General features: G+C 45.4%; 2 protein-coding genes and 2 long non-coding RNA genes across 6 annotated transcripts; 2 read left to right on the forward strand and 2 right to left on the reverse strand.

Moving 5' to 3' along the window:
• Nucleotides 1–1,541: 1,541 nt before the first annotated feature.
• On the reverse strand, nt 1,542–11,433 carry prrt1 (proline-rich transmembrane protein 1). Of its 3 annotated transcripts, none has more exons than XM_035620493.2 (4): nt 10,884–11,433; nt 8,460–8,833; nt 6,138–6,329; nt 1,542–4,594 (listed from the first exon to the last, which is right to left on the reverse strand). In XM_035620493.2, the coding sequence occupies exons 1-4, from the start codon at nt 10,900–10,902 to the stop codon at nt 4,418–4,420; spliced, it is 762 nt and encodes a 253-aa protein (XP_035476386.1). In that variant the 5' UTR covers nt 10,903–11,433; the 3' UTR covers nt 1,542–4,417. The 3 variants fall into 3 exon arrangements, with proteins under 3 accessions (XP_035476386.1, XP_035476384.1, XP_035476387.1); XM_035620491.2 differs by lacking the exon at nt 10,884–11,433 and adding an exon at nt 9,939–10,176; XM_035620494.2 differs by lacking the exon at nt 10,884–11,433 and adding an exon at nt 9,642–10,174.
• On the forward strand, nt 10,310–11,131 carry LOC118291941. The gene is made up of 3 exons (XR_004786792.2): nt 10,310–10,503; nt 10,644–10,853; nt 10,972–11,131. It is a non-coding gene; the product is annotated as an uncharacterized LOC118291941 (long non-coding RNA).
• LOC118291942 lies at nt 11,296–12,919 on the forward strand. Its single transcript, XR_004786793.1, has 3 exons — nt 11,296–11,436; nt 11,755–11,990; nt 12,782–12,919. It is a non-coding gene; the product is annotated as an uncharacterized LOC118291942 (long non-coding RNA).
• On the reverse strand, nt 11,528–24,281 carry skiv2l (SKI2 homolog, superkiller viralicidic activity 2-like). The gene is made up of 29 exons (XM_035620489.2): nt 24,194–24,281; nt 23,695–23,813; nt 22,740–22,861; nt 22,541–22,658; nt 22,280–22,394; nt 21,910–21,984; nt 21,766–21,819; nt 21,513–21,676; nt 20,900–21,055; nt 20,557–20,702; nt 19,926–20,072; nt 19,736–19,820; nt 19,554–19,660; nt 19,291–19,437; nt 19,104–19,200; nt 18,796–19,008; nt 18,532–18,642; nt 18,317–18,428; nt 18,060–18,178; nt 17,382–17,513; nt 17,004–17,141; nt 16,811–16,915; nt 16,347–16,482; nt 16,096–16,222; nt 15,063–15,273; nt 14,110–14,220; nt 13,501–13,719; nt 12,880–13,020; nt 11,528–11,951 (listed from the first exon to the last, which is right to left on the reverse strand). The coding sequence occupies exons 1-29, from the start codon at nt 24,204–24,206 to the stop codon at nt 11,751–11,753; spliced, it is 3,741 nt and encodes a 1,246-aa protein (XP_035476382.1). The 5' UTR covers nt 24,207–24,281; the 3' UTR covers nt 11,528–11,750.
• Between the last annotated feature and the right edge of the window lie 107 nt (nt 24,282–24,388).

Consider the following 24,388-nt stretch of genomic DNA (forward strand, 5'->3'; position numbering starts at 1 on the left):
TTTTGGATATTCCATGTGTCGATTGGATATCCAAGCATTTGATTGGTGTTGTTTTTTGCAGCAGCAGCAGGCCGGCCACATTTCCCCGGCGTTCTCCCGCAATCCCAGCGCTGCTCATCCGTCAGTACCTGATGGCGTGGCTGAGATGACAGCCCAGTGAGGGAGCCGCAGGACGACACAAACACACACAGCGAGACAGCCAGCGTGGTTCGACCACGGGGGGAAGCATTTGGGCCTGCGCGGTGGAGGAGAGAGGCGTGCAGCGTGGGGCCAAGCTGAATGATCTGAGAGACGCTGGCTCTCCTCGGGAGGCTAAATGGCCATCTGTGATCCGGCACACGCACACACACACACACACACACACACACACACACAGGCTGGCTCCGCTCCCACCTTTTATTCCCTCCATTCACAAGCTCCTCCGCTCACCTGACCTTGTCTGGGTCTGTGCACGACAGATATTATTTAAAGTGGCTATGATAATGACGAGCGAAATGTGACAGTGAGTGTGTTTACATGTTGGCAAGAGGTAAATAATCAGCTATTGAAGCCGTTTCAACTCAAAAGGTGGTGTTTCCACGGCCGAGTGGCCCAAAGAAAAAGGGAAAAGGATCATGATGAATCGAGGGAAACTGGCTGATGAAGGACACATTTCGACTTACAACTGATTTCCTATAAATAAAATAGCTCTGGTCTAAAATGTGCAACTTGATTTTGTAGCTGTCTGAAGTGTTGGTAGGGTGTAGGGTCACCGATAACAAAACCCGCATCAATACTTTTTTTAGTTGTCAAAAAGGGGTTAATGCACCGTCTCATAAAGAGAAAACATGTCACGGTGTATGAGGTGAATGCAAAATACATTTTGATCACCACCAAATGATTTGCCAAACACGAGGCATTTCATACATCTCTCTGTTAATAACTTAAAACCACGCGAGAGATCGGAACACGAGGCAGTTTTGATAGATCGCAACCATCACCCTCGTGCTGGCGCGAGAGGGAGAAGTCTGTTTTGGTAGATTATTTTTAGAATTCCCCCAAACACTCCACGAACTATCCGCATGAATTCATGTTCATTCCGCTGCTCAAAGAGAAAATGATTTACCAAGTTTCTCCTTTGTGTCCAATCCCAGGTATCCGGTCGGCTGCCATCTTCATTTTTGATCCGGAAACAGGTTCAAAATATCTTTTTTTATCGAGCAGCAGATGGAATATGTTTTTCCCGCTCACTCGGATAAATTGCTATGTATGTGCTTACATTTGCTCATGCGCAAATACAAGCTGCTTGGATGTGAAGGTTTTTAGTTATTTTTTCATGTGGTACAAGCGATGTTGGAAAACCACATCAGCACCAGCAAAACCTTCTGTGATTGAACACTGGATAGTGAGAGATACTGTAGTTCATGTTCTGACAGAGAGGGAGGAGGAGGAGAGAGAGAGAGAGACAGAGTGGGAGAAAAAAGCAGGGCAACTATAAATAGCAGCTCGGCGATGAGGGGAAGAGGAGAGAGGAGAGAGGCCACAGAGAGACTGAGAGGATGGAGGATGAAGCCGAGCGGTGAAACACAGAGCAGAGGAACGACACTTCGCCGCCTTCGCCGCCACGTCACTCACACGACCCCGGAAGGGTTCTTTATTCATTTACTTCACACAACGGAAGTCAGAACAAACAAAAAACAACCAAACGCATTGTGCAAACACAGCCATGGCACATCATCAGAATCGAGAAAAGCCCCAGGAGAACCACACACGTCACACCAGGTCGGATCGGGGCCTCTGTGAACCAAGCGACCCGTCGCAAATTTTTACTGTACAAGCTTTGAAAACGAAACAAAACGGAGAACAGGGGATAAGGGAAACGTGGAGTACGTCGCATCCCAGCGGAGACGCAGCCTAAAACTAGACATGCTGGGCGTGACTCTATTCACTCACCGCCACAGCCTCCTGTAGAATAATATTAACACTACACGTGCTTCATTTGCTCGTCTAACACTGAGTTATCAATGTGTCAGTCGGGGCTGTATTTATATATATATATATATGTAAACGTCCAGACGCAACATTTTTTTTGTGGAACTTTTCACGAGCAGGCTTGATTTTTTGGAGTGATTGAACCTCAACGTGTATCTCAAGCAATGCAAATTATTATGTCGTCTTGTGTCGTGAATATTGTAGATTGTCGTGTCTTTAAAATTATGAAAAATTTTAATTCAGATAAACCAAACAGGGAAGTTTTTTTGTTGTTTTTTTGTTTTTTTACTGAAGAGCAACCTCACATCTAATTCTTAGAAGTTTGATAAATACAAACCCAGGTGTGTTCAATGTACTTATATTACACATCAATCATTTACAGTGTCATCATCATAATCATAATAATAGATATTTGTTAAAGAATAAACTATGACATAAACTGTATTCATACCATCTCTTTTTGTGTTCACTGTCAACAAATGTAATTCTCTGAATTTTTCAATATACTGTATATGTATAATTCTTTCAAAAAAAATAAATAGCATTATCATCGGGACAAACAGAGGAGAAAGGGGGAAGGGAACGAAAAGAAGAGATATGTAAATAGGTCCAATAAGTCGTGTGTGGTTCAGGAGAAAGTCGGGGGACGAGAGAGAAAAGGAACCAGAGGAAAGTTGTCATAGAGCAGAAAGTGCTACGATACAGTATAGGCATTAGTATTTTTCTCTCTCTCTCCTTTTTTGGAAACATTCATTTTCAGTTTTCCCTCAACTCCTGAAAATCCTCGAAGGACTGTTCATGAGCTGCTGCTCAGGGCGACGCCATTTGGCCTCAAAGTATTGAAGACACCATGGAAACACAGTGAGGACGACATGCAGGGTTGTGTCGCCTCGACACGTCCAATCGTTTCACAGCGTCTGAGATTAAATAGCGAAGAGATGTGCAAAACACAACACAGGCCGATACACTGGTAAACTACTCAACAAAAACAATATTTGGCAACTCCAAAAATTCAAAATACTCGTAGTCGTTATTCAAATCGTCTCCGTTTCCCGTTTCCAAAGTTCAACACTATTGAAAAAAATACTGTACCACACACTGACTGAAACTTTGAGAGAGTATTTCCCAGCCAACAGCTGAGCGACAAGCAACTTTTTTTTTTTGCACTGAAAGCCCATGAGCCTAAATTTATATTCATCATGCACTAGAAGAGCTACGACGTCGTCCCATCTGGTCACTACAGAGTGCAACGTCATCGTCGCAAGACATCGACATCTCGGCCGATTCAAAGTGTCGGGCGCGCGTGGCCGCGGCAAACCAGCGATGCACCGTAAATTATGGCAGACAAAAGTCAAAGCGTGGGCAGATATCGAATAAATAAAAAAAGAAGGCTTTTGAATAAATTAACAAACACAGAATTCGTAAAGTTATGCGTCACATCGTCCAGCTAAAATGTCCACGTAGCTCACAAACGACCAGTTTAATAAATAAGTATTCTGTGTGTGTGTGTGTGTGTGTGTGTGTGTGTGTGTGTAAAGTCACTTTGTGCAGTCCAGTCTCCATTTGGTGTGTTAAATGTGTATTGATCTTCCCGCTCTGATGCTTTAAATCCAGTTGACAGTCTCTTTTGCGGTCGTACCAGCAATGATACTGTACACTCTGTGAATAACACTGGTCAAGCATGGCACCTTCTTTTTCCCCTTTCCTTTTTTTAAAGTAGAAAAACATGTGTGCGTGCACATGTAAAACTTGAAATGTGCATCGATCTATCCTAAAAAACACATCTTTGAATGTGGCTTTTGTGTTCACTTGCTGTGTTCCGCCTTTTGAGTCCAACGCTCTGTTTATTCCTCACACTGACTTAATTAAGTTTCCTTTTTTAAAGTCGCCCTCTTAATACTTATATTTATGGTTTGAAGTTTGGAGGCCGGGTACGTTTAGAGAAAAACGGGGTCTACATGTCCTTGAGTGCGGTGTCTTTTAAACTTCAGCTTCAAGGGAGAGGGTCCGACTTTGTCGTTGGAACATTTAAAACCTCATCAGCGGGAGCGAATCAGCGTCAAATGAATTGGTGACGCGAGGAGCTTTTCCTGCAGCTCGTATCTCTGAGAGTAAATATTGAGCTGCGCTTACGGCAAATGTGGGCCCTCGTCTGACAGCTGCTTGTATTTGGCATTTGAATGTCTCCTGTGATGGGTCTGTTTTTTTTGGTCGAGGGTGTGTGTGTCTGATGGCAGCAGGTTATAAGGTCAGACGTGTGTGTGTGTGTGTTTATATGTGTGCGTATGTGTGTGTAGCTGTACACAGAGGGCCGGCAAAGCAGTAGCAGTTTTGAGTGCATTTTCAGTGCTCCCAACTTCCTCCACAGAATTTACGAGTAGTCAGCCCCAGCTATTATCTGCCACGGTTATTTCCCCACCCCCCCCCCACCCCCGTCCGCGCGGCGTTACGGCTCCCAGTCGTCGTCGTGGTGCTGCGAGGCGATGATGACCACCACGGTGAGGATGGTGCACAGCACGATGGAGGCGATGCCCACGGCCAGGCTGATGAAGGAGAAGTTGCGCGCCTCGCGCGAGGCTATTTCCGCCGTCACCATGTCCCCCCGGGCGATCGCCGTACGCACCTACGTGATGCAGGAGGGAGGGAGGGAGGGAGGGAGGGGGAGTGTGGGGGCGAGAGAGAGGGGAGAAATTAGAATACGTGTTATGTAACAGGAAGAGGCACGAGTGGGCGCAGGAGAGCGTCTGAAACGCCATGAATGGAATCGATTTCACTGCGGCAGCACCGGCGCCTGAATGTGCAGAGATACAGAGAGAGAGAGAGAGAGAGAGCGGCCTGCACAGCAACAAACAAACATCAACGCACAACAACAACAACAACAACAACAACAACACAATGCACGGCTCAGACCTGGTGGGTCCCACGCCTCGTCAGCTCAGCTCAGCTCTGAGCCGGCTGAGCTGAGCCCGGAGGGGGGAAAAAAATCCATTCTGTCCCGTTGCACCAAACAATGGCGCAGGTTATGTAATGTGAAGTCTGTCATGTGCACGTTGGTGGGCACAGACGCCGTCGCTGCGCGGAGGTTGAACGAGAGGGAACGCGAAGGACGGGGGCTCCGACGCCTCACCCCGACTTCACTCGTCTGTTGTCGGCATCGACAAACACCTCGCAAAAGAGCAATCTCTCCGAATCTGAATGTGCGAAACTTTAGGTGTAATGATGTTGCAGCAGCACCAGGACACAATCCAAATCCTGACATTCGCAGTGGCAGTTTTCCTTCCTCCCTTCTGACTCTGCATAATTTAAAAGTATCAAAAGTGTAAGCTCACGCTGGTGTCAGTTAATATAAAGTCCTGCAAGACTTGGAGGAGTTTTTTTTTCCGTTCCAGGGCAATTCATTTGGTTACTACGTGCTTGTTGACAGGAAAAAAAGAAGAAAAAAAAGAACCCCGCCATCACATCCTGTTTCCACACGAGGCTTCAGGGATGAACGATCTTTCCGAGCGATCAGATAAATCACATGCGAGTCTGTGGCTTTGTTTTACAGGCATGGAAGCCAGCGCTGTGTTACCTTAATGGACACTTTTTTATTATTACTATGTACAGTCCATTAAAAAATTCCACTTTTCAAATGGCTGATAACTTTAAATACCGTCATCCTGATGATGTGAGTATATTGAAGCTGTGGGTCGAGGCTAATGTTGCATTCGTAAATAGAACGAGCCTGAATTATGCTTCTCTGGGGCAAACGTGCACGAGGGTTGCTTGGATTTGTCCGTGTGGCTCTCCCTTCGTAAAGTAAATTTGTTTCACGTTTGTTTTCGTCCACTGTGCACTTACACGTCTAAAACTGATCCTGAGGGGGAACATGAATGAGCGGATGTAAAATCGAGGCAATTCATAAAAAATGTAAAAAGACATGCCGCTCAAAAAAATAAATGTGAACCTCACGGTGGCGCTAAAGGGAAAGGTCACGGGATCATCAAATTCAGTAGGAATCGTCCTCAGGGGACCATGACTCATGGCGATCCCTCCAATAGTTCTTGGGTTCTATCTAACTCTTCTGCATAATAACATTTCGGCATTTCTGAAGGGCAGGCAAATTCGTGAAGAACAAATGGCAGGTGATGTGACATGAGTAAAATCCAAGTGAAAGCAGCAAGAACCTGCACAGCTTTGATGATGGCGATGATGCCCGTCGGCCAGAAGCAGCAGACGGTGGTGAGCACGGCGATGGGCAGGTAGTCGTGCGGCGGCCGGCGGTCCATCAGGGTGATGCTGGGCGGCATCTGCATGGGGTGCATCTGGCCCGGCGGGATCGCGGGATGGGCTCCTGCGGCCGGCATGTAGGGCTGACCCTGGACGGAGGGAGCGAGATAGAGAAAAGACAGGAAGTGAGTAAAGAGAAAAGGTGACGAAGAAGCTACAGTGACCCTGAAGGTGTGTTTTTCCCATTTGTCGTTGTGATTTTCACTTCAGGGCCACCGTAGATCAATTCATGTTGGACATTGAGCAACAGGACAAACAGACTTCATTTGCAGTTCTTGACAGCGGCCGGTCACAATGATTATTGACGATGATCCGGCAGACGGCGACTCAATCAGAGATGAGCTCTCAAAGCCGACGGGACGTCCATCCATCCATCGTCTACCGCTTTATCCATTTAAGGGTCGCGGGCGAGAGGCGGGTTACACCCCTGGACAGGTCGGGTTACACCCCTGGACAGGTCACCAGCCTATCACAGGCCAATTTACCTAACCCCATTCTGCATGTCTTTGGACTGTGGGAGGAAGCCGGAGAACCCGGAGAGAACCCACGCATACAGGGGGAGAACATGCAAACTCCACACAGAAAGGCCCTGGTTTGGTTTGGTCCCCGACGGGACGCTTTCACCACAAATCACCTGCAGAGCTCAGGCGTGTCCGTCTCTCTTGATGTTGTGTGTGTGTCTGGTGTTGGCTCACATCCTCTGGCTGTAATTACTGTTCAGCTGCACGACTCGAGGAGAGAAATCAGAGAGGCTCACTGACTCTTTTAATCAAACTTGCGTCTGGAATTGTTTCGTCACACGAGCTCGTCTGCGTCCAGGAGACGGGTCGTCGGCAGGCGAAGCATGAAGCCCGTCGCGGTGCGCGGAAAGGTCAGGGACGACTTCGCTCCTGACATGACGATAAATCATATTTTAAATATTCATTTCACTAATCGAGATTGATGGCGGCAGCACAAAAGCAGCCACACTTTCCGTTGCTCGATGACTCACGGTCGCTCTCCGGTGCCTAATTTTTTGCCACGTTCATTTCTTCTTCAGGCGTAACGCCTGAAAGGGTTTTCATGTAAAACACGTGTCGCTGTAATTGGAAAAACAACAACATTGTACAAAAATGAATGGACAAATAAAGGGAACAAATTATTTCCTATTAGTAGTTTTTAAAGCACTGGTTCCTAAACTGTTTGTGATGCTTTACATACCAAACCAATCACAGTCACACCTGCACTTTGTCAGCAGTTCAGCAAAAGACCGATGTTCCCTTCTCAAATGATCTAATTGTTTAAATCACTGTTTTGGGAACTGTGTGTCTCTGACAGATGGGAAATATTAGAATAGAGAGATGACAGGAAAAGAGGAGAAAGACAGACGGCATTCAACACGTGTCCCCGGTCGCAGAATGAATCACTGGTGAATTGTGTCGTTCCCTTAACTACATCAACGAAGCCCAAATTATCTGATTCTCATGGTTTTTAAAACCCGGAGAGGTAAAACTCTTGAGTATTAAAAGGCAAAGATTTGAGAAAAGTAAAAAATCAACACTACTTTGTGTGGCAGAGTTTCCTTCTTTCCTATTTTATTGACTCGTCTCACAAAGTGCCCCTCAGACTCAAACCCTAAATTTTGCAAATGCGATGAAGAAGGCACTTTTTTTCTTAATGCAATGTGTTTTTGAAAAGTAATTAGAAAAGATCTTAGCCTATAAATGCAATAATCTGCGAATATTTCATCTAATGTCCCCACGATAATAACCACAGAGCTTCATAAAACCACATGAACCAAGATGTCAAAAGACTGCTGCAAACATTTGTCTCTTATTTTTAAGTAATTCTCATTACAAAAAGAAAATACCTACACTGGGTCTAAAATAAAAAGAATCATAGCTCTACATCTAAGAGACCGTAAAACAGAGCATGACATAAGATAAACGCTTTATTTTCTGATGATTTTGTAATAACTGTAATAGTCTTCTGAAAAAGCAAATGAATGTCTGTGTTTTCCCTATATTCAGTTCTTTCCAAATATGGATAACTGTAATATAAGGCTACTAATATTCCTTTATTTATCCATCAAATCCATAAATGTGCAGGTGCTATTACCTGTGCTATGAAATGTACAGCATGCTGAATTTCTAAACAGAGCCTGGTGCAATTCTGCGGCAAACTGATGTCGGACCTGTGAAATCTTTCAAAGAAACAACAACGCGTCGTCTCTGACTCACCGACGCCATGGGGTAGACGGGCACGTAAGCCGTGCAGGGCTGCAGCTGCAGCGGGTAGCCCGGGTGGATGTACCCGACGGGCGGGTGAGACATGGTGCCGCCGGGCCCCTGGGTCTGGACGGTGTAGCCCTGCGGGGCCCCCGCAGGCCCCATGGGGCCGCAGTGGAACTGGGTCTCCTGCAGGTAGCCCTCCGAGCCTGGGGGAGGAGGCGGCGGAGGGTAGCTGGGCTGGGTGCCGGGCGCGGGGGCCATGTTGGGATGCTGGCCCATGTTGGGATGCTGGCCCATGTTGGGATGCTGGCCCAGGTTGGGGTCTTGCGGGCCGGAGAGATACGGAGGCGGCTGCATGGTCTGACGGCCGGAGTCATCGAAACCTGGGTGATGAACAGAGGAGGAGGAGGAAGAAGGATGATAAGACAAAGACGTAAATAGAGCAGAGGAAGAACAATAAAAGAAGTGAGAGCGTGTTATCTAACCAGAGCACGGCTACGCGTTCGTCTGCAAGTCGAATGTAATATGTCTTATCTCACGGTTGAGGAGGAGAATACACAAACACACATACCACAGAAAGATATTTCCCTTTATTCTCCCTTCAAAACAACGTTTATTGTGTAGCGAGGAATGTGGCATTTCTGACATCTGATAGTCCGATCTGCTCTGGGACGTCCGGAAAATCTTCCGCTCCCGTTGTTTTAACGCGGAAAATGACTGACTGGGGGGTGTTGTGTTTTCACAACGGGGGAAGCAGGCGGAGAGGTGCGGTAACCCACTCCGACAGGGACATGAGGAGGGGGAGGCGGAGGGGGGAGATGGAGATAGATGGAGTTGAGGATGAAACAAGAGAGGGGGAAAGGAGAGCAGGAGGCCCGTCGGAGAGAGAGCAGAGCGGCTGAGTGATGATGAGGGTTGACGACGACTTGTGCTGCTCGGGGGACAGGCTGTTACGTAACGGCGCCCCGACTCTGTCACAAGCAGGAAGTGGACCAGAAACAGGCGGAGGAGGGGGGGGGGGGGGAGAGCGTGCACGAGGAGGGAAGGGGGACACCTTTGAAAGGTCGTGACACGACGTGACGAGAGCAAATAATGATGGTGGTGTGATGATGATGTTTATTATCATCAGCACCACGTGTTTTTAAATGCACAGGTGAATGAAAATGATCAAATATGGGTTGACATCATTACCTCCCTGGCTTCTTTCCTCGTTTCATCTTTGCTCCTTCGAATCTCAAAGTGGCGAGATGTCTGACCAGATTCCCCTTTGCTGATGTACAATTTTTTATTCTCAATTAAATAGTTTTAATTGAATAAAACTAAACATATGAACGTGTAGAACATACTGAACGATGGGTCACGAGTGGATACGTCTTTGCTTTTAGGGTTTTTTTGTATTTGTGTCGCCCATGTTCACAAATCCCACATTACATAGTCTTCAATAATCTGGTTATTGTGCGACAGCCTCTGTCCTTCCTTTTTTTTTACCTCTTTGTGCATCTAAAAATGATCTTAACCAAACCATTGATGGGACACAAGTGATATTTCTTAGTTTTAAGCAGTTTGGACGCCAAAGAGGTCTGAAAACCACAGAGCCGATTGGTCTTGACTACAACAATCGGGATGGCCGAGGACAATGGATGCATGGATTCGGCTCAACTGCACTCTGGGTGAATCTGCAGATATTAATCCATCAATTCAGCATCACACCTGCCCCGAAATAATCCCTGTGCAGTGTTTGAGTGTTTGATAAGTACAGTGTCACAGTGACGTCCTCTGTGTACACACACACATCACAGGAGAGCTGCAGCTGCTTTTATGTGCTGCGTTCAAGTGTCAATTCTCAGCGTCATGTTACTGTCCGTTGTCGGTGCCGTGCACCACCAGACGTCAAGTGCCGCTGAACACGCGCAAGAGGAGGCGTGCACGCGCACAGGACACCCACACCGACGTCTGCACTCTTGGAGACATGCACGTGGACCCGTGCGTAATGATGATGATGATGATGATGATGTGACACATGGAGGAAAGAGAAGAAAGACGATGATAGATTGTAATATACGTATATATGTAGAAAAATCTGATATGATGCATGGAAGCATCTTTTTTTAAATGTTTCTGCAGAAATATGAATTGAATCCAAATTAATTAATTAAAGTAAGCTACTTGAGATATGATTTTTTTTTCATAAAGTGTCCGTGTCGACGCCTATGGTGACGGTTCCCAGGCTGCACCCACACAGCGGTGCATCATCATCATCATCATCATCATGTAGAGAAACATCCACAGAGAAGGGGGGGGGGGGGGGCTGGGAACGATGCGGACGAAAGGCACTAATAAAAAGGGGCTTTGATATGAATCTGTGGATTAAAAGATATCCAATCTATTTGTCACACGTCGCAAGTAAGGCACACACAAATTCAAAACACTCACCGTGTTTTTCCGACGACATGCCTTCCGATCTTCTGTCCTCCTCCTGGGATCTGATGGGGTTGGTTTTTTTTTTTTTTTTTTACTCCAGCTGGTGGATGGAGAAAAAAAAAAGCCCCCGCTCCTTATCGTGCGCACGGACGCAGGGTTTTATTCCAAATGTGCGCAACCCATCCTCAAGATGTCCTCATCTTTGAAAAAGGGAAAAGAAAACACCCACGGTTCAATGTCAATAATACTAATAATAATAATTTCAGTTTTTCTTCTTGTTCCCCTCAGCGCACAGCTCTGCCTCTCTCTCTCTCTCTCTGTGTGTGTGTGTGTGTGTGTGTGTGGGGCTGCTCGTCTAATAATGAGGCTTCTCCGCTGACGCGTCGCCGCACATTGAATTCATCAGACACACAAAGAGATCGTAGTCTTAAAGCGACAAACCGGACCGAGGGAGCTGGAGCATCCCGGTGCCGAGCCCATCCTCTCTGGAAGATGGATCTATTCTCCTGGCGTGACCATGTCACCATCTCAGTCGTTCACCTTGTCCTCAGGTGGAGTTCATGAGGTGTTTCACATGCATCCCTTCATGATCCATAATTCTAATTCATCCAAATTTCTTGGGGGGGGGGGGGGGGGGAATAGAGTCATCCAATACATTTTTTTTGGGACACAAAGGTTTTTATTACTGTACAATAAATTACAATCCAGATTTTTTTGAAGTTCATTCCCACAGTCGGTAGTTAAAAAAAAAAGAAGTGTCATGTAAACATCAAGTAGGCACATAGAAGCTCGTGGGAGCAGAGTTCGTGTTCTTTACCTCTCCAGCCACAAACACCTCTACAACCACAAAGAAACACCTCCTCCTCCTCCTCCTCCTCCTCAGTGGGTGTAGAGGGAGGCGGTGAAGACGATGTCCCGGCGGATGGCCAGCGACGCCTTCTCCATCTTGCTCCCCAGGACGGAGTCGCCCACGATGCGGGCGGCCTGTCGCACCATCTTCAGCACCTCGTCCAGGCGCTGGATGCAGCGCACCACCGTGCCCTCCTGCACGTCCGTGAGCTGGGCGATCTCGGCGAACGGCTGGCGGGAGAGCGAGGACGGGACGGGACCGGAGGAGGGGTAAAGTGATTGAAACACGAGCAAGGAAGAAGGGGGATGTGTTGATTAGGAGGTCAAGTTCAGAAGCATATTGTACATCCAGCGGGAAATGTCAAATTTAAGTTAAGAGATTTTCAGATAGATGTGGAAAATCATCAAAAAAAAACAACGGGCTTCAATAGAATTTATAGAATTCACCTATTTTGTTATACTTTTAATTTTCTCTTGGGTAGAAATTAAATGTTTGAGTTGTTCAGAACAGGTTTTCTCAACATGGAAAAACATTCGTACAGTAAAGGTGTGATGATCAGCAACAGCTGATGATTCTTAATGCAAGTCCAGTATCACTTACCGTGGGCTGTAATACTCTCTTGTCTAAGATTTCCACGAGCGTCTCTCATACTCGCGTCATAAACACGTCACTGATAAATGTAGAATTAACGATTCTGGGTCATATAATACGACCACTGACTCTTCTAAATGTATTCTTCTTTTTGCTCCTTAGTAACAATTATTTTGTCAATGAAACTTGAAAGTGGAGCAAAAGACTTGTAGCCTTATATGGGCAAATTTTTACAGACATTGTATATGGTGATAATGAAATCTCACGATCACGCGCCTCCTCATGAACAAGTGTTGTTCATCGGTCTCTGATACGAGAGGTGGACGACACGTTTTGTCTTGTTTGGTTAATTCGACTCACGGAGGATGCTTATGATAAGGAATGGATGTGAAAATGTCCTAGCATGAGGCCCGATATATTTTTTATGACTCCAGAGCTGGACTGGGAACAAATATGGTTTGTGTTCTAGGTGAGGAAGAGTGGGCTCTCTAAAATATTTTGATAAAAATATCCAGATGCAGGATCACACCTGGTGTAATGTGCATCACAAAAGGGGTAAGACCTCACCATGCCTCTGGCCCAGCAGTACACCACCTCTGTCAGGCCGAACTTGAACTGGCCTACAAACTCCTCGGCCGTCTGTGGAATCCCACACTCCCTCTGCAGCTCCCCGATGCGCTTGGCCACCGACAGCACCCGGTCGATGCCCTGAAAAACAAATGGAGTGAGAAAGAGAAAGAGGGGGGAGACAGATGGGAAAGAGACAGAGATTTTATTTTTCACAAGCGGACCTTAAATGGCATCACTCATGCCTGTTGGTTTTAAAAGGGACGACCTTGTCGCCTACGCTCAGGAAATCTGTTTCACAAACCGCGAGAGTGACGCGTCCGCTTTTCTGGGACGACACACAACCCAGTTCATCACTAATGTAAAAGCCTCATAAAGCACTTTCTTGTATCGGGAGCGGTTCACAAACGGATTTGACAGAGGCAGACTCTCACTGGCGAATTAATAAGTAAGTAAGTTAAGCGAGTGACTGGGCTGAGTTTGGTGAAGCGCCCTTGTCCTTTTCTGCAGGCTGAGGATGTTGTACATCAATATCTACCCAGTGTAGTCTGTCAGTACACGCATGCCGCGTTCACCGCTGCTTCAATATCTAAAGCAAGAAAAACACCCGGTCCTCCTCACCTCCTGCAGTGTGTTGGTAATATGCGGCTCCACCTGCGTTTTCTGCGTGAAGACCAAGCAGGAGAGCAGGGCGGCGCTCTCTTCGGGCGCCAGCGGACTCAGCGCGTTCTCGAACAGCAGCTCGGTGAGTAGCAGCTCGTGGCTGCTGATCTGACAGGCCACGCGGCCTTTTAGCTGCACTGCGCCGCTGCTGTCCACGTACTGGAGGGACTGGAGGACCTGTCGGGCGGAGGCGGAGACAAGTCACGCACGCGCAAGACATGAGCAAAGTCTCAAGTCTTAACCTTCAAGTCTCAAGTCGCTGTGGCGAGAATTTAAAGTCTTTTCTCGATTATTCATTCTGGCAACCGTCCACAACCCAAGGACATTTAATTTACGGTCACACAGAAGAAAATGGAAAACTGTTGTTTGAGAAGCTGCAACCAGAGGATTTAGGTATTTTCTCTAAAATAAAGACTCTTAATCACAATTATTCACTTTCTGGTGATCGACTTAAAGACAGCAGCTCTAGGAGTGACCTTATTTTGAAAGAAAAAAAGAAAAAAAATGCCCAGACAATAAAAAAAAAAAAGTAGGGCGGGACAGCGAAGTCGAACGTCTGATCCAAACCTTGATCCTCTGGTGATATTCGGGCAACAGGGACAGAGACTGGTCTGACACTAGGAACAGCAGCCGGTCCAGCTCCTCCTGCACACTCATCCTCTCCGTAACCCGGGCAAACTGAAAAAATACACACAAACACACACACACACACACACACACACACACACACACACACACACACACACACACACACACACACACACACACACACACACACACACACACACACACACACACACACACACACACACACACACACACACACACACACACACGGAGTAATCACTTAACTTGAGTATACAAACAGACGCACTGCAGCGCTTGACCTGATTTCAAAGTGACGGCGCTGTTTTCGACGGAGACAGAAATGCTTCCTATTGTCCTCTCGCTGTCAGCACAGGGGGAGTTGCTCGGTGAACGCGTTATATACCCCTCTGAGGCCAATTACAGTAACACTAACGGCTTGAACTGTAGATTGTACTGCACCAACCATCACTTTCTAATACCCACGGTGACACTGCAAGTAAAAGCTTGTCTTGCAAAATGAGTTTTAAGTGTGTGTGTGTGTGTGGCTCAAATGACTCGCTGTGCCTGTGAGGCAGTGGATGAACTGCAGCTATGAGTCTATATGGGTAATTATAGAAACAAGTCAGCTACGATTCTTGCATCTCATCTCCTAAAACAAGTTCTGTGAGGAAGACGGCGTACGCGGCACAACAGCGAAAATCTTGTCGGCGGAGTTTGGTGGTGATATTGTGAAACGGGAGGAGAAATGATGGAGAGATAAAAGGGAGGAAGTGTCATGTGAACAGAGCGTGAAGTTAATAATCAGCATAAATAATGTGCAACTGCCACAAAGGAATTTGAAATGAAACTCTTGCCTCAGTGCATCTCAAAAAATATTAATAACTGCCTCAAAGAACTAAAAACTGTTTTTTTTCCGAGGACAACAAACACACCTGCTCCGCGAAAGTGGGAGAGTGGATGCAGGTGAAATCTTGCAGGCTCTCCTTCAGCACCCGGAGTCTCATGGAGTCCTCCACCACATCGACGCTCTTCAGCTGGAGGTCGTTCACGGGGTCGAGGGTCGCCAGGCCGCCGGAGTTGGCCTCGGCCAATCGCAGGAGCTCCTGGCTCGCCGTGGAGATGGCTTGGCCGGGGGGGTCGTGTCTAAAGGGACAAGATGGAGCGATGAGGACAGAGGGAAAAAGAGATGACCTCCTTTTTATACTGTGACAGCGTTGAGCGGACACTAAGTAATGTCTACATTTGGTTGTAGTGTACTTTTTTCATTTATTTTATATATGAAATAAGGACTGTTTGAGGACCAACTTGTATTTGTCGAAATAAAGACCTGCATTTCCTCCACTTTAAATCCAACGTTGTTAACATCGCTGTTCACTAGCTGCTCCACAGTCGTCGTCTTCTTCAACTATGCTTGATGTGTTTCTTATCAGTTTACTGCCACCAGCTGACAGTCCGCAGAACAGCATTTGTAAGATCTGAACTGTTCACAGACATGTGTGCTAAACTTTGCTCAACAGAGCTAAAAGTGTTCAAAAACAGCTGAGTGATATGGCCTATAAATAATATGGCGATATTTTTTGTTTTATCACGATATTTTTAAAATCTCCTTGAAAGCACTTTGATGCATACAATCACACCAGTATGATGATTCTAGTTGCACCTGCAACCTATATCTACATTAAAACATTCTTTAATCTCAATTATATTAATTAATGGCTTCTATGCGCACAATTTTAAACTTGCATGCAAAAAGGGGGAAATCACAACCAAGTTAAATTTAACAGAACAGCATTATTCAGGATACTTTTAAACGGAGCTTCTCTAATGTTCAAGCTTGTTTTTCAGGAGGCCTTGGAGAACCCACACTAGCTCACTGCAAGGTACAATATCTCTAGATTTTAACATAAGAGGCAATGCCAAATATTTGCTACATAAAAGACATGAACCAAGCCCACGTGCACACACCTGAATCGCGGCTGTTGCCTTTTGTTGTAGTTGTCGATAATCCTGTCGGGAATCACTTTGAGTGTTTTCACTGTAATGCCTGTAATGTCCTGAAACTTCAGCTTCTGAACCGTGTGGCTGCACGGACCTGCAGAAAGTAACAGGGAAAAACTTAAGATAATTCAATTCTACTGTTGCTCTAATTGCAAATTGTTGTGTGAAAGCATCATATGTGTGGGTGGTTTTAGTGAATGTGTAGGAAGTGGCCGAACCTTCGGGTATGAAGAGAGCGGTGTTGTAGAGGTGGGGTAACGCGGCGACGGCATTGCCTTTTCCTTCTCCTTCCTCGTTGCCCTTCTCACAGATGATGAGAGATGTGAAGGTGCGATTCACAGAGTCATTGGACACCTGACACGGAGAACAGATGAGTCAAAAAAACAGACGCGGAAACAAGGATTTTTGCTTCTGTTTCTTTAAAACAAGAAGTTTTCTTGTGCAAATACAAGATTTAGCAAAGCAGGGCCGTCAACATATTTTCACATTGCAGGATTTTAAATTGTCTTCATCTGCTGCTACTGTTGAAGCTGCGCACACACACACACACACACACACACACACACACACACACACACACACACACACACACACACACACACACACACACACACACACACACACACACACACACACACACACACACACACACACACACACACACACACACACACACACACACCTGTAGGATAACTCCGAGGGCGTTGAGATGCTGCTTGTTGTTAACCACCACGACTCGACCCACTGACAGAGCTTTCAGCCCGCTCATAGACTCCAGGATAGCGCGCTGAAACCGGTGGAAAAGTAGACAATGAACGAGCAGCAGATCAAAGCTGTAAGTTTGTGTGTGAGCTTTATCGTGTCCGTCTGTGTACTTGTAGGGCTTCGGTGGTGGTTCGTAGCTCCGTCACTGTGCGGTAGTAAGGCATCAGGTCGGACAGCTGGTCGTGTGTGTCCAGAGGAGGCAGAGTGGACAGTGTCTGCTTCAGCTGGCTGATCCTCTTCTCTTGGCTCTGGAGGAAGAGAAGAAGAGGAGAGGAAATAGAAATGTTTTATAAACATGTGTCAGTTGTTATGACTCTGGGAAGATGTGAAGAGAGATGAAGAAGAAGAAGAGAGGCTGAAACATCTTGCTTATTATAGTGGTTTTTAACAGCATGTATTACTTCTATGTGGTAGACTTCATTTTAATATTTTATGATAAGCCTTCAGAGTACAGTTCTGTTCTGCTGGTGTTGGTATGTTTACTGTACCTGAGTGTCCCTGTGGTTTTCAGAGAAGCTCCTCCTCATCATGTCGGTCACACGCAGCGCCTCGACTCGCAGCAGGTTGAGGATCATAGTGTAGGTCAGTCTGAACTGGGACTGGAGGATCGTAGGTTTACCCTGAGCAGGACAAAGAGGATGAGGCCAATGAATCTCTGATATTTACTATTTACTTTGTTTATTTTTTTTATTTCTTAGTTTATTGGTGGAGGTACACAGGTTTTCTATGCAGAACTAAATCCCAATACAGAAAAATGGGCTAAAAAATGTCAATGTGTACATTTGACATATCATAGCTAACAGATAAAATTACTTTGGATTAGCCTTAAAAAATTAGAAGACGCTGCTTCTGGCACATTTTGCCGAGAGAATATATTTCCTATGAGACAAAGGAGGTTTAACTCTGTCGAATGGCACATTAAAATCTAAACACTCTCCCTCTCAAAACTGCCACAGAGGGAGAACCAGTTTAAACAGCCCACTCAACTGTGTCATTAAATGCTAAATGAAAAAACCCAACACCTTCCTTGAAACACGGGCCAAATAGAGAAGAGGCAGAGCGCTGCTTTAGGAGCGCGTTTGAATCTAGAAAAAGGTGATATGTAAACTCATGTGGGAGGTGGGTGTAACAGTTGTTCCACAGTGGAAACACGGAGGGGGCCTCACCAGCATCATGACGTGCAGATCTGCCATCTCATGAACGCCAGCTTTACACAGAATGATGACGGTGCCTGTGGCGTCCAGCCCTCTCCTCCCTGCTCTGCCCGCCATCTGAATGTATTCACCTGAAAGCACAGTTCAAAAACAGAAAAATTGATTTAAAAATTCTTTTGTTTTCCTCTGCTCCAAATTCAGCCTGAGAGATGAAAGAGCATAACAGATGTGGGTTCAGATGAACGAGGGGAAACGGGGGAACACCACACCTGGCAGCAGATTTCTAAAGCCGGTCCCGTCGTGTTTCCTGATGCTGTCGAACACCACGGTCCTCGCAGGCATATTCACTCCCATCGCAAAAGTCTCGGTTGCAAACAGCACCTGGGAAACGAAGGGAAGATGCAGAAGAATAGTTTAACCACCTCCGGGCTGACGCTATTTATAGGCTGAAGCTTAAAATGGCAGATAGATCGGTTTGACTCACCTTTACGAGGCCTCGTGAGAACAGCATCTCGATGACCTCCTTCAGTATCGGCAGGATCCCGCTATGATGGACGGCTATTCCCCTCTTCAACAGGTCCCTCATGATCAAGATCTAATCACGGCATTTTGACACGTAAACATCACGAATTGTGGGGGATTTCTTTTGTGTTAAAGTATCCATGAATACATATCGGACAGCCCGGATCTCAAATTAGGAAAGCATCCAAGAAGAGAACCAAACCTGTCTCCGCCGACCGCACTTTACCTGAGGCAGCTGTCGGTCTCCTCCTCGGAGTCGAGTCAGGCTCTTCTGGAAGAAAGAGTGGATCTCTGCCTTCTCTATGGACGTGGTCATGTCCATGGAGTCCAGTGAGCGGGCGTTGTCGTCGCACCGCGTTCGAGAGAAAGTGAACGCGACCACCGGGGTCTGCTGCCGCTGCGACAGGAAGTGCAGGAGGCTGAGCCACACTGATCGGTCCTGGGGGGGGGGAGAACGCAGAAGGAAGGGATGATAAGACGACAATAAATAAATCAAAAAGCTGTGAGGTGATGGAAAAGAAAGGAAGGCGTTACCTGACTAGCTGTGGTGTTTTGAGAAGTATTTTTTGAGCCAAAGGATTGGGCATGTTTGCTGGTTCGCTCCTTCTTGGCATCAACAGCTGCGTAGTACCTGAAGAACAAACAACACACGTCTTTGTAAGAAAAACAACAACCGTCTACTCAAGTACCAAACATTTTGGACTGAAAAAAAGAGTCGTACCCTTTAGTGAGGAAGTTTCCTGCGGCATCCAACAGCAGGAACATCTCTTTCTGAGTCTTGGTGCTGTTTCCTGTGTACAGATGATGCTCCAGAGGCACAGGCCTCTTCATTGTGCTGATCACGTAAATATGCTTCTTCTTGATACGACTGGAGACACAAATATGAGAGGGAAATGTTCAAAGAATACAAAAATGCAATTAATGTTCTCTTTAATGGCTCTTTAATGTTTAGTGTTTCAGTAGATGTCCGTGTAGTGCACCTACCCAATCCACTCGCTGAACTCCAGAGCGTTTGGCACTGTGGCGCTGAGGAGAATGATGCTGACGTGATCAGGAAGCATGATCAGAACCTCCTCCCACACAACCCCTCTCTGAGGAAAACAAAGGGATGTTAAGAGAGGAAGACGGTCAAACAGTCAAACCGATCACTGAGGTCTGTCGCTTGCCTCGGCATCATTGATGTAGTGAACCTCGTCGAAGATCACCCACTCCAGGTCTCTGATGACCTCCGAGCCGTTGTAAAGCATAGACCTGAGTGAGGAGAAAAGAGGCAAAGACTTTAGAAGCTCATCCATCTTTGTTAAAAAAACCCCCAAAAAACCCAACATGATTCTAACATCTGTTGCACCCAGGTACCTGAGGATCTCAGTGGTCATGATGAGACATGACGATTCAGGACTGAGCTGGACGTCGCCCGTCAGGAGTCCCACATCTCCAAAGGTGCTCTTAAAGTCTCTGAACTTCTGATTGGACAGAGCTTTGATAGGGGATGTGTAGATGGTCCTATCAGAAGACACAATCAGGAAGTTTTAGAATATGATGTAATAAAGGTACACACAGGTGATACTGTAATTACAGGAATCTCTGTCTGTCTATCCGACTGTGGCTCGCAAACCTCGAGAACCATTCGTCGGCTTCACACAGTCAACAAGCCCATAAAAATTAAGGATATTAAGTTGCTAATTTATTAAGTTATGTAAGTTCAAGTAGATTCATTATTATGCTGTAATTTCTATGGGGACTTGGTGTTGTTCTTTACAGGCGACAGAAGGGATAATGTAAAGTTACCTGATACTTGTGTAAATAAAATGTTCTTGTTACTGTCTTCATTTTTTTTTTTCCAATATAATTTGTTTAACTGTTATCTCATCAAGTCCTCATTGTATTTGTTGCGTTTGGTCCAATATAATATATTTTTTACATTGCTGTATGGCTGCACATGCACAGCGAGTGCAGACAAAATTAATTCGTACCAACAAATACACACCTTGTCATGTGTTTCTGTGAGAGAGCGATGGCGTACTCGGCCACCACTGTTTTGCCAGCTGACGTGTGTGCGGCCACAAACACAGAATCGTGAGCCTCCAGCCTCAGCACAGCCTGTTTCTGGAAAACATCCAGCTCAAAGGGCCACTGGAGCAGAGGAAGGCAGAGAAACGGATTACTGGATACTCGGCCGCTACCAGAGGGCTTTTCATGTAATGATTCATCACACAGAAACCCAGAGGGGCAATAAATAAACACAGTGGGGGAGGGGGGGCTGTGAAGTTTGGAGATGTAGGGTGTTTTGTTATAAATTAGGCAAACTGGGCGATTTCAAGAACACCCACTGTGAAAGCTGGGTTGGGGATGCGTTTATGGAAATCTTCGCACGGTGAGGCTATGTCGACAGGGATGGCCCATTTCTTATTTTCCTCCTGTTTCACTTTGGGCTTGGATTTGTCATCTTTTGCTTTCTCCGAGGGAGTGGAGGATGAGACAGCATCCTGGAGACAGAGGAAGAGAAACAGCTCTAAATGGCTACAGGCAACCTCATACTTGGAATTTAGGTTATACACAAAAAAAAAGGCAGGAATGTGCATTACACTGGGATTCATTTCTGCTCGCAACATTAACCAGTTGGCATATTATCCATATTAAAACAAAACATTACAGCAATAATGTCTGTTGAAAGCAATCAGAAAAACATATTTCTTTGAGCAGAACTGGACTCTAAGTAAGTAAACCAGTACCTGAAAACACCTTTACATTTATAATGAATCCACAGTTTCTTGGCAGAACTCTGTCTTAGCATGATTACACCTTTCAGCAGATAAGTTTCAATGCTTTGACTCAAAATGCATTTAATGGCCTCGTCCTTTAAATTTCAAAAAATAATTTTGCACATTTAAATGTTGATTATAACTTTAAGGTGAAGAAATGCACTTCAGATAATTGAAATACCTTGATGCCAAAGTCTTCAAGACTGTTTGTTCTGGGTAGTTTGGGAGTTTCTCCAGCTCCTTTGCCCTCCTCCTTCTCCTCTGCCTCGGCTTGTAAGTCAATAATGTCATCAAATGTGGACAGGAGGGACATGAGGTTGACCTCCGGCTTTGCCATTTTGGCATCTTGATACAAATTCAAAAAAGAAAACAGTAATTATATTTGAACCCTTGTAGGATGTTTTTTTTCCCCACAGGACAATGTGATATCGAACCTTTGTCGGTGAAGTCCATCCCAGCTTTAAGACCAGGTGGCACTCTGATCAAATCTGTGAGGGGAAAATAAGAAATACAACCATAAAAAGATGAAATTATATTATTTTCACTAAACTGCAAATCAAAATAACAAAACAAATCACCTTTCTCAAAGTCTATGTCCTCCTCCAGCTCAGATTTCTTCTTGATTTGGTCCAGTGACAGCTCCTCCATTCCTCCTGCGAAGATTAAATCATAACAAATATCAGGCCACAGTGAAAATTCCATATTTTTCTGATTAATTCAAACTCGATGGATGTGCTGCCCAGGACCAGAGGAAGTTCAGTGTGGAGATTATTCAATTTATTCTAAACTGTAAAACTGCACTTTCTGTTATCATGGCAGCCATGTTTTCTTAGGAACTGAGGCCTTTTGATGATCTTGACGGACACAGCATTAGTTTGTATAAATATCTGCTATATGAAGAATACTTTAGTTACTGAAGAGAAAATGCTCTGAGCGAATCTGTCTCACCAGGAAGGAAGGGGTAGTTGGTGTTGCTTCCTCGAAGGCTCTCTGAGGGAGGCCCGGGTTGGCGTTGTAATGACAGTGAGTTCTTTGCTGAGAGGCCGGTGTTCTCCAGCGGAACCTAAAGGTGAATTACAGGACAGACCCAAAATGTAGGTTAATTTACATTGTCTCGTCACTTCAGTTATAGATGAAATTATGCTTTCTACATAATTAAAAATAATAACGGTAAAGTGGGAAGAGAGGACCGATGTGTTTGTGCGATACCTCTGTGAAGCCCAGCAGCATCCCTGTGGTCGGATCTCTGACGACGGAGAGACCAGAGTGAAGCGAAGACTGGGCGCAGTTGAGAAGAGAGTCGACATTAAACTCTCTCTGAGTCACCCTGTTGGCAGACGACAGGTTACATTCCTCCTCAAATTCAGACCAGCAATAACAAGACCTTCAACAGGCCTACTGTACGTACTTGAGAAACCTCTGGAAGGCGAAGTCTGTGTCGTGTATAGGAAGCCAGGCAGGGTCCCGTAAAAACTGTTTCTCCACTTCCGTCTCCAGGTTCAGGCTGGTGGGAGGAAGCCCGTGGGGGAGCTGTGGAGGAAAATAAGAGATCAAATATTCAATGAATAAATAAATAATGCCATGTAATCAAACATCAGTTCAGTTCCTTCTCTTTTCCCCGGTGGCTACGGTCGATCATTTACTAAATGCAAACAAATAAATAAAGGGAAGTGACTAAAATAAGAAAAGAGTTAACGTGGATCTGTGAATTAGAGCTATAACAAATTGTGAACATGAAACATATTATATATTTATAAGCACAAAAACACATACAAACTTACTTTAATAATGTAATATAATTATTTAATATATATGATAATTAAGTGATGTTACATAATGTCGTAAGGTAAGGTATGATGTCAGCGTTCTGTTGTCCTATTATTCAAGTGGACATTGAAGTAGCTCAAGTTACACAGACAAATCTGTCGCTGTGTTTTTCCTCGTACCCACGACCTTAAAGTAGTTTAACTCTGTAAGAATTTAGTTTATAATTTGGTTTAAACTGACCAGAGTTAAACTCCCACCCAGGGAAAAAAGACAAAGTCACATTTCTCAACTTCCCTACATCTCAAACTCTGGGTGCACGAAAAGTAAATTCATTACATTTTCCTTTTCTTTACCTCCAATGTTTCCTCTCTCATCCTTCTCTCCATCCTTTTCACATCCTTCCCATTTCTTTATTTTTCAACCAACTATTTCCCACTTCTGTCCTTGCTCTACCAAGATATAAAAATTAAAAAAACCTCCAACTGACAGTCACATTTACTCGAGAACATTTTTGATTTCATTACCGTCAGAAATCATGCTCGAAACACAAAACTGCAAACTAGCAGGACGAAGAGCCACGCTCTCTGCACACTGACCGTGCTGTGTGGAGGTAGAGGCTGCCCGGGGAGGGGGTGGGTGATGAGCTCAAACCTGCCGGAGCATCCCATCTCCAGCAGGGACAGCGGCAGGTCCATTGGGCCCGAAGGAGGCACATCTGCAAAGAAAAACAAAAAAGCACAACAACAACAGAAAGAGCATGAATGGACAAAACAATCACAACAAGGCTGGTCAAGGCTAACCCCAACCCCAACGAACTGTAGTGTTAACTTGAGTCTTCAATGGTCTGTATGAATAAGATAAAGCGAACAGATATCACCACAGTTCCGGGTTGATTCAACATTAAATCTACAAGTCATGGGGATGCATGGAGCAGTGATTGACAGCAACTTGGCTGCTACACAGTTAGCCACATCATCCCCACACAAGTTACACCAGTGAGCCCCGGAAGCAAGACAAAACGCAGACATTATGTAATAAATACGTGTGGGTGTATGTAGAAGGAGCTTGCTCCATATTTAATAAGTCACAGCTTACTTATTCTGTCCATGTCTCCGCGCTGCAAGTAGAAAATGAAAGTTGCCACTGAGCAACTATTGGAAACCGTTGTCGCAGCGGAAGTTGACAATAGTGACCAGCGGAAGTTGCTAGCAAGAAAAATAAATAAATAAATAATGAAAACTGTAAACTGTAACTATTAAAAACAGAGCCTTTTTTGTTTTTTTAAAACCG

The sequence above is a fragment of the Scophthalmus maximus genome, chromosome 22 (genome assembly GCF_022379125.1).
Source record: "Scophthalmus maximus strain ysfricsl-2021 chromosome 22, ASM2237912v1, whole genome shotgun sequence".
Lineage (NCBI taxonomy): Eukaryota > Metazoa > Chordata > Actinopteri > Pleuronectiformes > Scophthalmidae > Scophthalmus > Scophthalmus maximus.